The sequence below is a fragment of the Accipiter gentilis genome, chromosome 8, assembly GCF_929443795.1.
Source record: "Accipiter gentilis chromosome 8, bAccGen1.1, whole genome shotgun sequence".
Taxonomy (NCBI): Eukaryota; Metazoa; Chordata; class Aves; order Accipitriformes; family Accipitridae; genus Astur; species Astur gentilis.
The window spans coordinates 34,597,102-34,609,752 of NC_064887.1; the positions used below are offsets into that span (position 1 = coordinate 34,597,102).

Sequence of the window (12,651 nt, forward strand, 5' to 3'; positions counted from 1 at the left end):
CTCCCCCTCGCCCCACGGCGCTGTGCACAGCACCCTGCCGGTGAGTGTGCCGAGCGGTGCGAGGGCGAAGGCTTTTGCGATCATGCAACTTTTGGAGAATCTTCCCTTCCCCCCCCTTTCTCTTCCACTCCTCCTTTTCCTTTGCACTGCCTTCTCCTTCTCTTCCACCCCCCTAGCTTTTTGTGGCTTGTCAGCCTGATTTCCCTCCTCCTTCAATTCTTACTCATCTTTCTTGTGTCTTCTCCTACTCCATCTCCATCCTTCCTCGCTTGCTCTCTTTTCCCTGGCTGGTACCTCTCCATCCCCTCACCTCGTTCCTCCCACGCACATCGCTCTCCCTGGTACTCTTCTCCCCATCCGCATCCCCATCCCCATTCCCATCCCCATCCCCATCCCCATCCCCATTCCCGTCCCCATCCCCATGCCAGCCAGCCCCAAAGAGTTCAGGATTCAAACTGGGGCTGTCCCAGATGGCTGCTGCTGCCATCGCTTATGGGGGGGCTGGGCTGGAGAGCCTCAGGGACGAAGGTGACACTTTGGGGTCCAAACCGACCCCCCGAAATGAGCAGAAAGAGTAAAACGAACCGGGCCGTCCCCGGCTGGGGGAGCCCCGGCGCCACCGCCCCCCCCCCCCCCCGCCTCGGGCCCGGCGGGCAGGGGCGGGGCCGACCGCCCTCCGCCCCGCCCCTCCGCCCTCCGCCCCGCCCCGCCCCGCGCGGCGGTGGGCGGCGGCGGCGGTTGCCGTGGCGATGGCGCCTTGCCGGCGGCCGGTTGGCTGTCGGGCCGGCTGACGGCTGGGAGGCGGCGGCGGGGCGGCGGGACGGGGAAGATGGCGGCGGCGGCGGAGGAGGCGGCGGCGGCAGCGGCGGGGCGGCGCTGAGGAGGCCCGAGGCGGGCTGAGGAGTGGAGGGGCGGGCGGGCGGGGGCCCATGTGTGGCGGCGGCCCCCCCCCGCCCCCCACTACCGCCGGCGGCGGCGGCCCCTTCGCAGCCGAGCGCCGCTGAGGCGGCTCCGCGGGCGCAGAGCGAGCGCGGCCCCGGCCCGGCGGCGGCAGGATGAAGTTCGCCGAGCACCTCGCGGCGCACATCACCCCCGAGTGGCGGAAGCAGTACATCCAGTATGAGGTAGGGCCGCGCCGCCGCCGCCTCGCCCCGCTCCGCTCCCCCCCCCCGTGCCGCTCGGCGGGGAGCGGGGCTCGGCGCCGGGGTGGGGGGTGAGGGGAGCGTGTGTGAAGCCGGCCCCGGTCCCCCGCGTCTCCTCGGGGCAGGGCGGTCGGTGCCCGGGGAGCGCCGCCCGAGCGGCACGGGTGTCCTCCGGCGCATGCTGGCCGCTGGCCGTGCGAAGGGGGTGCGAGGCAGCTCCCCTGCCCGGCGGCGGTGTCTGGCGGCCGGCAGCTTCCCGCTGGTTTGCTCGGCGGGGAGGACGGTGTCAAAGCAACGCGTTTATCCGTCGCGGGGCTGGGGGGTGGGGGGAGAGGTTACGGCTCTTGCCGTCCCCCCGTCCCCCCCAAAGCTTGGGACCACTCGGAGGAAAAGCGCTGGGTGGCCGACTAATTAATGAATTGTTGCCCGTAACCTTTTGGCGTGGGACAAAGGTCAGAAGAGATGCGGAGCCGGCGGGACGGCAGTGCGGGGCTGTGCGGTGCCCGGCTCCCGGGCATCCTCCCCTCCGGACCCGGGCCGGGGGCCGGCCGCAGCCCTCGGCGCAGCCCTGCTCCCGGCAGCAGTCATTTTTCAGCACCACCGCCAGTTCTCTGCACGGGCAGGCAGAGGAGGGGTGACTTTGAGAGGCGGCTCTCAGCCTCCATCTGCGGCTCCCAAGGGCGAGACCGACGGGAGAGCTGGCTGGGCAGCACGGCACCCACCACCTTCTAGCTGGAGGCCGAGCCTTCCCTCCCTGCAAGCGGTGCCCTGTGAAGGGCCACAGTCTGGTTTGGTAACGCTAACCGCTTACCTGAGTGACTCGGCACAGGGCAGTAAACCTGGCATCGATTGCTTTTTTTTTTTTTTTTTCTTAAGAGGCTAACGAGGCTTTGCATGTCACTATTTCATATTTGATTTCAGGTGAACCGCTTGCATCGGGACATTTAGGAACACTGCACAAAGTTCTGCTGCATTAATCATGAATTATTTGCAGAATACAGCTTTTCAGTTTTTATTATGCCAGCGTTCTAAAGGTCACGCTGATTGCTTAGTTTCACATTTATCATAGTGGTGCTTGACTTCAGTTTAACTAGATGAAGCTCGAGGTGGTTATTTGTACTGAAACTATCTCCTATTTCGGCATTAGCAGTAAAAGTGGTTGGTGCCAGTGATGTCGGTCTTTTCCACGAGTAGTAATTAAACCTAGACAACGGAAGGCTGATTATAGGAGAGTCACGATCAGCAAAACTTCTTGACTGATTGAGTCAGTCAAAACCATACAACATTTGTTATCATTTGAAGGCCTGTATTTTCTCTCTAGGACTATAATAGCAATTTATTTCTAGTATCTCTATTAATCTGTCTGCATTTGCAAGGAAAACCACATTTATCTTAGCTTGCTTTGTTATAATGTTGAATTTGAAAAGTTTATGTCTGCCTTTTTCACCGTTCCTTTGTTTTCCTTTGCCTGACTGCAAAGGAATGGATGTTTAAATAAAAACTGCAGTCAGATTGGACTTTAGAACAAAACTGTGATCTCCTTGAGTTTTTTGTAGAACTAGATGACCAAATAATGCATCGGTCTTTGAGAAGGAGGAAAACCATTGTCTTGATAAAGTACCAGCTTAGTTCTGCATCATGTCTTTGATGGGTTATCCATGCGAGAGTTGTTTTCTGTTCCTGGAAACAGAAAACTTGCATGTTTTCCTAAGAGGAGCGTTGGAGGTAGGTTGGAAGGCAAGGCAAGGAGGAAATAGAGGGGCAAAAGATTTGGCGGCATGCTGACCAGACAGATGTAGGGGGAGGGTAAAGGAGACTCAGTGAACTATGACACCCTGATTAATGTGCGAAGAACTCTGCTGCTTATTGGCCAGTGTTTTCATTATAGGAGGTTAATTTTCAGATGTTTTAACTAGGGCAGTATTATTATATCATTCTCCCTTCCTCCATCCCAATTTAAAATAAAGGTAGATTTCAGTAAAAACTTCCTTCAAGCTGTTACTCTTTCTAGACTTTAAGTAATTGCCTCCTTGGATAGATAGCTTAACCTAGAGTGAATGAAAATACAAACCCCACCCTCCTTTTTACTAATAAGTTTCAAAACTCTTTGTTTCCCTTGTTGCAGCTGGCTGAATGTGAGTCAGCCTCCGGCTCATGCATATTACAGTAATGGAATAGTCTGGCATTTATTATTCAGTAACTGGTGGTCGTGTGGGTGCGGTGCATAAAAGGCCAGCGCTACCTCAGTTTACTTGTTGATTATACTTGAGGCAAAAAGCATACAGCCCTCCTTTGTCAAGAAAAATTCTGAGCTGTTGATTACCAAACGTAAGACTGAATGCTGCTTGCGTTACTTGTGTGCAATATTGCTTACAGCATGCATCACAATAAAGTTTTTAAAAATTATTTGTACATTTAATAGCATTATAATGCTTCTTGATCTGACAGTTTATCTCTTTTCCTTCTTAATTAAAACAGTAATCAAGCACTGTTTCAGAGTGAATGATCTTGTTGTGTAGATTTTTAACTTTGAAAAGATTATTCCTGTTTCCAGGGACTTCCCATGTCGAGTTCATGATGCTGATGAAAGGATTAGAAGATGGTATAGAAACTGCTTTCTTGAAGTCATTCTGTATCATAAAGCTTACATGTAGTCATCTTATTTTTCTGCTCTGATATTTGTAGTTATTTCCATTGGAGAGCAGGTGACTCATGCAGTCAGCCCCGAAGTGTGGTAAGACCCAGGTAATTTGCAAGATCCTCACCAGGTGATGTGTCTCTGGTTTGATGGGATGCGCAGTGAGCATGGCTGCGAGAAGCTTTGCCTTGCATAAATTGCCAGGCAAACTAGGAGGAGGGTGTAATCTGTTGCTGATAATGTCAGGAAGAAGAATAAGACTGTTGTGTTTTGAATACCTAAAAACGTAGTTTCACTTTCAGATGGTCTTTAACAATTTGCAGTCCTCAGAGTTCTTACCATTAACGTGATCTTTCCTTCCAACAATAATCTGTTTAAGTATTATAACTGTGCTTGTAGGAAGTATGGAAGTTACCTGGGCTTAGGGCAGATACTTGGTCAGTGTAAGAGCTTTAGAGAGAGAAAAATCCATTAATTTTTCTTTAAACAGCCAAAAGAAGGTATACTTTGATAGCTATGACTTAGAGTCTTATTTTCTTTTAGCAAAAGCTCTGCAGTGACCGTTGCTGTACGTCTGCTTTTTGAGAAAGAGCACTTGCCTTGTAGAAAAGAAGAAAAATGATGATGTATGCTATTCTGTTTCATTCAGCCTTTCACAAAGACATTTGCCATGGCTGAGTCAGTGTTAACATGGAGCTTTACGCAAACCTTGATTGACTTGATTTGACTTTCCATTCCAAATTTCCATTCTGAAGATTGCGTGAAAGCATGTAAATTTTATGTCACGTTTACTACGCAAACTCTATTCCCAGTTGATGGTTCTTGAAGCCTCAATCAGTGCAAATGGTCGGGAAGGCTTTATGTGAGGACCAGTGGCAATAACGTAGCACATAATCCCAATGTAAAGGGGCATTTTTACTGTTGAAGTACTGAGTGTCATTATCAGGCTGCTCCCTGGATGTGATCAAGTTTAAAACAATGTATTGACAAATGCTTAATTTGTGGAAATGCTTGTAAATTCTGTTAAATGCCAAACATGCCAAAGTTTTAAACAACTTTGGTCCTGGTTTCAACGGCTGTCATCTGAAAACTTCCTATTTGTTAGAAGTAACGCTTCAAGTTTCTGTACCCACTACCTCCTCAGTGCAAAGACCGCAGCAGAGGGGAGCAGCTGTTTCAGAGGATCATTCGCTCTGCCAAGTCTGTGGGGTGCTGGCTGCCTCACGCACGTACCTGGGCGCTCGGCTCCCACAGCTGCTGCGTCCGCAGCGCGGAGCAGACAGCCAGGCAGTGACCTGTGGATGTGCCCTGACCCTGGCAGTGGCAGTGAAAAGGTTTGCTCACCTTGTCTTAGGGGATCTGGAAGTGTATCATCTTCTGTTAAGTTAGTAGCCTTTTCCTAGCCAGTTAAATTACTGCTGCGGCATGCACTGCTTCAGTGGACTTCTTGTCTTAAAACCTTAAGTTTTGGACCATTCATTTACTCTTCAGGTCCTGTGGTGTAAAGATAAAATATGAAACCAAACAAAGTCCCATCTTCTTGTGTCAGACAACAGAATTTTCTTTTTCATGTAGTCAGTAGTGGACAAATTAAGGTAACGCCTAGATGAATTTCATCTGATGCTTTTTTGCTAAGAGCGTGCTTCACTGCATTTAATGTGCATTTTTTGATGCAGTGAAATTGTTGGCTTGCTAGTCCTCTGTTTATCCACAAACCATGCTGCAGATTTCCTTTGCTCTCGTGTCCATCTCTGGAGTGCTTTTTAGGAGAAAGAGGAGAGCATTGGTCCATCTGCTCAGAGTTTTAAATGTAAGTGTACATCTACATGTCCGATTGATGGAAATTCAGTGGAGTTTTACAGTTGCCAGATGGTAGTTTTGTTTCGGTTAATTTGGCCTGAATTTGTTTATCTGGATGCAGAAGTCTGATGGTATTTGTAAAGAAAAAGTGCTTAATACTTTTGAAATTGCAGTATCTGGGGAAGGAGGAGAATCAGAACAGTTATTAGAGGTGCAAAGTTCATGGGAGAGATGGGTAAAAAGTACGAGCAGGTGACTTCCCTTGCCTTTTAAGGAGACTTCAGGTTTTAAGTACTTTTGCCTTTGGAGAAGAGAAACAGGTTGCCGAGTTTTAGAAATCATTTCTCTGAGACACAACCTCCAGCAGGAAGTAGGTGGGGAAAACGAAACTGATAGCTGAGGTAGCCTGCTTGTCTTTGGAGTCTCTCTTCCAGAAACAGGCTTTCAGTTTTTGGGAGATGGCCAATTCTGCTCGTCAAAGCCTGCTTCATGATAGGCAGTTCACACCCAGGCTTGCCACCTCCTGACACAAATCTGTTGTGCTATTTCACTGTTTGTCCTTCTGGGTGTTTAGCGGACGAGCTTAGGAGAGCGTAAGCGGTTTGAAAGCTACTTGTTTAAAACAATGGTTTTGGTCGAGCGTTTTAAGGTTTTTGTCATTGAATTTGTTCACTCTTAAGGTTTGACAGTTCCATTTTTAAGTGTGTTTTCTTTCTGCCTTTTTTTTTTTTTTGTTCTCTGATACACGTTTATCAAGTTTGCTGTGGGTGCAAGGTGTATCACTAGCACAATTTAAAGTAAGGAAGTAACGCTTTTTGTCTAGTTTGAGGGCAGAAAGAGTAATTCTTAAACATTTAAAGTTGACAGTGGTGGGTAACCTTTTGAAACAATCATTTCCAAAATTCTGTAACCTAGAGGACTAAATACTTTAGGTGTGAAGGAGCACTGAGCCTTTCACTTTCAGGTTATTGGTTTACTTATATAGGTCAGGTAAGCAGCAGCGAAATCTGCCAGATTGTAATGTGTCAGTCTGCATGGTGAGAGAGGTCTGCGGGATGACCGACACCTTCAGCTTTCAAGATTGTTTAGCACAGAACTGTCAGTGGTGTTGTCCTTTCTAATTTGTTTTTTAAAAGTGACTGATAAAACCAGAGATAGGAAGTACACTGCAAGTTTACCTCTGGGTGGGTTAAGGAATGGAGTTCTTACTATAGTGACTTTCAATTTGCTGTCTCTTCAGGTTTGTTTATCCTATGCTGTGTGGTTGTGGTTCATGGAAAAACTTACAGGTAGGCGAGGATGACGAGCAGGATGAAGAAGGGGAAAGGCTTTTTGACCACTTGGGGCATGGAGGCAGATCACGTGCTGCTGGCCAGTGAGTCATGGAGGAAAAGGACTGAAGTGGGCAGTGTTCAGGAGGAATTTTAAAAAAGCACCAAGGGTAGAGGAGAGCTGTGCCGCTGGAACAAGGATCATTCAGTAGTGGCTCAGTTGGGAAAACAATTATGCAAGTGACCTTTGTTGAGACCTCTTTGGACTCGGGAATTAGACCTTTGAGAGATGTCTGAGCTGCTGGTGTAGCCTGCCACCTAGGATATCTTGTAATAAACAGACATGTCCTTTAGACCTTATATTTACTTAACAGGATCCTAACCACCGTGTAACAACAGTGCTGAGTTTCCAGCTGCTGAGCTTGTGGGTTTTGCCTTAAGGATATTAGGGAATTTGTTATTTAGGCTGTGATGTTTTGACTGGTGCAGGGGGACACACAGATGGGCACACAAGCTGGTAAATCCAGAGATACAGGATTATAGAAGTATAGGATATGCTGGGAAACGGACAGAACAGACAGGAACTTGAAAGACCTGGATGACTTCTCTGTGTTAGACTTCTGTGGGTTCAAAACTGAGGGCATAAAATTTAGTTTTTGCAGCAGCTGCATGTGATGCACACTCATGTGCAGTATGTGTGTTAAGATGCCTGTCTTTATCAAGTGATGTGGGGTGTGTGTAAACAAATCAGTTAGCAGTAGGAATGGACCCTTTTTGGTGGCTTCTAGCTCCAAACTTATGGTTCAACCTATTCTTTCAGCCATTGATCTGAATTCAGTTTATTTGATTCTTCCTTACACTTCGGATGTGAGAAAGAGTAAATCTTTAGTCTACAGCTGGAATAATACTAGCGTCTTAATAACTGCCTGAAAAGAGGTGTTCTGAAAAGGAGCTGCAAGTGATGAGGTTTCTGATGTGGTGCCTCCCTCCTGGCTCTGGTAATGGAAGGGGTCACTGCCAGGCGTGCTTGATATTTACCTGTAGGACCACCTTGCTTCCTGGTTCTGCTGCCTGCACTGCTCTTCTCTTGCACCAGCAGTCTGAGCGTAGGTGAGTGGCTTGTTTCTGTGGTCTCTGGGAGGTAGCTCACGGTGCCTTTAGGACCTGAAGACCTGGTTAAATAATTCTGGCTGGCGTTAGTGTTGTCCTTCAGTTTCCACCTCAAGAGGAGGCCGTCACCCCTGGTTCTCTAATCTCCTTCGTCATGTTGTCTTCAGCTTTTAGAATGTATGTGTAGTTCTGTACTCCTCTATAACTGTGATAAGAAATCCCTGAGGCTGCTTTTCCTCCATTTGCCTTGACAAACTCCTTTCTGTGTCATGCAACAGTATTTGTTTGTTTGGGGTTTTTCTAAATGTAAAACCTTCAACATCCTACCAGCCGGGAAACACTTTTCCAAAGGAAAATGTTGAAAGATACAGTTGGAATAAATTTTATAGATTAGTAAGGTAACAGGCTTTAGACAAAACAGTCAGTAAACATGAACTTGTGTTTCTTTTGTTAATATAAATACATGTGATAGTATTGACATCACGTACCATAGCTTTTCTGTGTCAGTCTGGAGGATAAAAGAGCTTTAATTGCTTTTGTTTTCAAACAGGTGTATCAAAACAATATAATTATTTTTTTTTTAAATACTAACTGTATTCCTTGTTCTCTCCCTCTCCCTTACAGGCTTTGAAAGAGATGTTATATGCAGCTGTGGACCAGGCCCCTTCTATAGAAGGTAAGCAAATTGTAACTGAGAACTATATTTTTCTTGGCATTGGGTGCTGGACACAATAGTCCTGCTACATTTCTGTCCTCTGTCCTCCTAAATTGGTAAACTTAATATACTGATGAGCAAATGCCTGACATTTCACAGCCTGCATGCTATTTTTGATTGTTGGAACTCTTTGTCCTCTGTCATTAGGACAATAAATGTCTTTGTATAGTTTGGGACTTCAGCAGCTGGATTCCTCTTGCTTATAAGGGCATTCACTGGTGGAAGTACTTTCTTCATCACTTGAGAATAGACCTTTGTTTTCCTGTGACAGCTAGCCACTTCGGGAGATAATTGTGCTAGAGATACACTGGTTCCTGTTTTTTTACTGGTGATTTGAACTGGAAGAGTCTCGTCCTTGCGTTCTGTGTCCTCCCTGAATGCTGTGCTACTTCTCGTATGTGCATGAGTATATTTTCTTGTTTGCCTGCGTTTATTGCCACTGAGTTCTCTAGATTATTTTAGTACAGTGTTTGGTTTTAAGCTCACTGCACTTTGAATAGTTTGTTTAATTAAGTGATGATCTATGCAAAATTTCTCAATAGAGCCCGTTACTTTCTTTATCTTCCTTGTTCCTTTTGTTGTCTTTGAAGTGCTGAATAGTTTTTGCCTTTATATTGCTTTACTCCCTACTTTCTTGCCCTTCATGTGGATTTCAAACTGCTTTTTAACCTCCTTACCTTTGCTATTTTCACTTTGATTGCAGTGCAATGTTAATTTCACTAAACTCTTTGAATGTGGCTCTGGGCTTCTTTCTTGCATGTTTATAGAGCAGAAGAACAACTGCTGCTTCTAGTGTAGGCAGTTGGCTGACATGAATAAAGCCAGTCACTATTAATGTTAGCTTATTAACTACTTTCTTTGTGTTGATTAGAATTGGGAAATGAGGTATGACATAGTTAAAATAATGTGGAATATTAATTTTTTGGATTTAACTCTACCTGCTTTTTGATTAGAATTTTAAAACAAAACCTGCAATAGTTAATAGACTAAGTGTGTGTGTGATGGGGCAATCTTTCCTTATACTCTCCGGAGGCACAATCTAAGCTGAAAACTTCATTGAAGCAATGCTCAGGCAGGTGTAATCTTTAGGTTTAACCTGATACTTAGTTGCTCACTTGACTCAGCCTGCTAATTTTGTTAAATCAATCATCCTTTTCCCTAAAGTGCAGGTCCTAGAACTAGATTTTTAAAGGTTATGGTCATAGTATCATCTAAAAATATATGGATTATCCTTGGAAAACTGAGGAAAACTTGCCAGCGGTATACTGGCAAAAGAGGAAAATCGTGCTTTATTATTTTGAGTGACAAAATTGCTTAAAACCTATGCACAAACCTTTCTCCCTAACAGCATAAAACCAGTTTTTTAGCTATGAGGAGCTGAAGTGTTTTGTGTAGGCCAAACTGACTATCTGTATTAACTTTTAAAGAGAACTTACTAATTTTGTTGAAAATACAGCATTAGTTTTATGGAAGACTGGAGCATTTACAAGATTTTTCTTTCTTCTGTCCATCAGTTTATTATTGGCAATGGGAGCAAATGGTGTCTGTGCTAATAAAATTTTGTAGTCTAATGTTTGAATGTGACTGGGTTTTGCCTGTGGTACATAGGATTTCAAGGTGGGCTTTGAGTTGCTAGCCGTAAAACTCCGAAGTGTTATAATTCAGCATTTTGATTTCTTTTTTTCAATGCTTGTGGTATACTGAGGTTCTGTAATGTGTTGTGATGTCTGTGTGTAAACATACTTGGCAAAGGAAGAGATGGTGAAGAATAAAATGGTACGCTATTATATTTATGCCCTTTTAAATGTTAAAAGAATTTTAACTTGCGCTTCTGCCTCCTTTGCTTTCAAAACGTCAACAAAAGGAAAGTAATGACTTAAGACACTTTTTTATAAGTAGAACAATGTTCTGTTCACTTTTTGTGGATCAGGTCTCTTCCTCCGTACTGTAGAGAACAAAGTAATCCAAACCACCTTGAACCACTCATATTTAACTCTGTCTTGCCTGAATCACCTTTAAGTAGAGAGCAGATATACTAATTCTTTCACCTTTTGTTCGTTAAGTGAATGTGAGTATGTGCATGGTGGTTGGATTTTTTAAATTTTGTTTTCAGTGTGTTCTTTCCCTCTCTTATTCTCTGCTTACACTCTGTTTTGCTTTTTAGTCTCTGGGTTCCTCTCTGAAAACTGTTGCTCAGGATGGGGCCAGACTATTTGCGCTGGAGTGACTGAGCTGTTTGTACGGGCAGGTCTGAGCCAGTGGATTGTTCTGCTGTTGCCCATAGGAGTGCAGAAGTGACAGAGGGAAGGCAGATGTCTTTCCATGAGCTACAGCTTTAGGAAAGGCTTGTACTGGAAATGAGTCAACACTGGGTATTTCTTCATTCCTGTTGCTTGCTTCTTTCTCCTTAAAGCCCTTCTGCCTTTGTTTGTAGAAGCCTTAGGGCAGGGTTAGTGTGTGACTGCATACAAACTGTGCCCAAAACATTGCTCTAGTCCCTATCAGAGGAGATGGAGCAAGTTCCTTGAACTTTGTGGAGGATGTAGCAGCTATTGTCAGGGCCTGGCTGTTGTCCTGCATATTTTCAGTTTAATATGGATTTTGCGATGGATGCTTCTGTGTTATTTTGAGCTTAGCACAGAAACTACAGGAGTGTGCTACTGAAACCCAGCTTTCCACTATGAGGCTAATGGAATCTCATTTTAGACTGGTTTAACTAAAACCCATTTTCTAATTGATCTAGTTGATCACAGGCACTGTAGACACACACAGTTGGTTTTGATTTACCTTAGATACTTTGTAAAGCTAATCTTCAGTTAACACATTGGACTGTGAAGAAAAGGGAGTTTTGTATACCAAAGCTGAGGATATTCCTAGTTCTTACTCTGCTCGGCTGGATGTGTAATTCAGGACTTGTGAATGAGTTTCTTAGATTTCTGCTGCAGGCTGCTTACTATGTCAGTTGGTAAAATTTGTATACATACAGAAATGCTTTGTATGGCTTAGTAGTATGCTGGAAGCATTTTGGAAACCCTTTAAAACAACAATGAAATAGTGCTACCCAACCAGGGCATGTTGTAAGTAATAGGCAAGACAGGTAATAGGTGAATTGTTAATAGTTTTCATTGGCTTTGTATTTAGAAATCTCCTGTTTGTGGTTGGGACGTGGGTAAACACAGCTAACTCTCTTAAGCTCTGCAGCTGATGGTCCTAGTGCTACTTTAGTGGACAAAGTATTGCTGTGAAGAGGATCTTGGCTCTAAATTGTGCAATTTTTACTCTGCTTATTATCTGGTTATATGATGACACTTCTCATTGTGCTACATTGAATCATACCTTTATCTATCTGCTTTTTCCTATTTTCAGGTAATAAACACAGACTGCGATGTTAACCAAAGCCCTTGTAGATGTGAATAAGCAAAATGTGTCAGGGCTGTATGATAGGAAGAAATTGTTTATAGCTGTCCCCTGACACGATTGCAAGATGCTATGGCTCCCTGTGTTTCATGAGAGTTCTACCAGATTGTATGCATGTCTTTTTTGGCAGTTGCTAGCTGTACACATAGATTTCTTTAATCTGATCAAAGATACATTTTTTTTTCCTGTCTGTGTACTTTGTAACGACAGTTTTCTATATGCCAGTGTTACTCCTCCAGATGCTCATCATCTTTTTACAAGGCTTTCCCTGATGAAACTTGCACCATCCTTCCACTTGAGCAACATCTGTACAAAATTAGTGTTTAGTCTGTTAATTCAATCTCATACACATCACTGAAAGAAGTATCAAATGATGCTTGATTCCTGGCTGTATGATGGGACTTGCTTGAATTTCTGGAGAATTCTTTGATGTGTGTTTGCTTTGTTAGCTGTTTGCTACGTGGGGCTTACTGTTACTGGAGCAGTCTGGATGAATTGATGCTGCAATGATGTTATTCTCGGCTTCTGAGTCCTCATGGCACAGCAGGAAGGCCTGCA

General features: G+C 44.8%; 1 protein-coding gene across 1 annotated transcript in view; it reads left to right on the forward strand.

Moving 5' to 3' along the window:
- Window positions 1-859: 859 nt before the first annotated feature.
- XPR1 (xenotropic and polytropic retrovirus receptor 1) overlaps window positions 860-12,651 on the forward strand; it is a 118,066-nt gene continuing 106,274 nt past the window's right edge. The window contains exons 1-2 of the mRNA XM_049809137.1: window positions 860-1,124; window positions 8,586-8,637. Coding sequence (XP_049665094.1) covers window positions 1,056-1,124; window positions 8,586-8,637 — 121 coding nt within the window. The 5' untranslated portion in view covers window positions 860-1,055. The remainder of the gene's footprint in view (window positions 1,125-8,585; window positions 8,638-12,651) is intronic.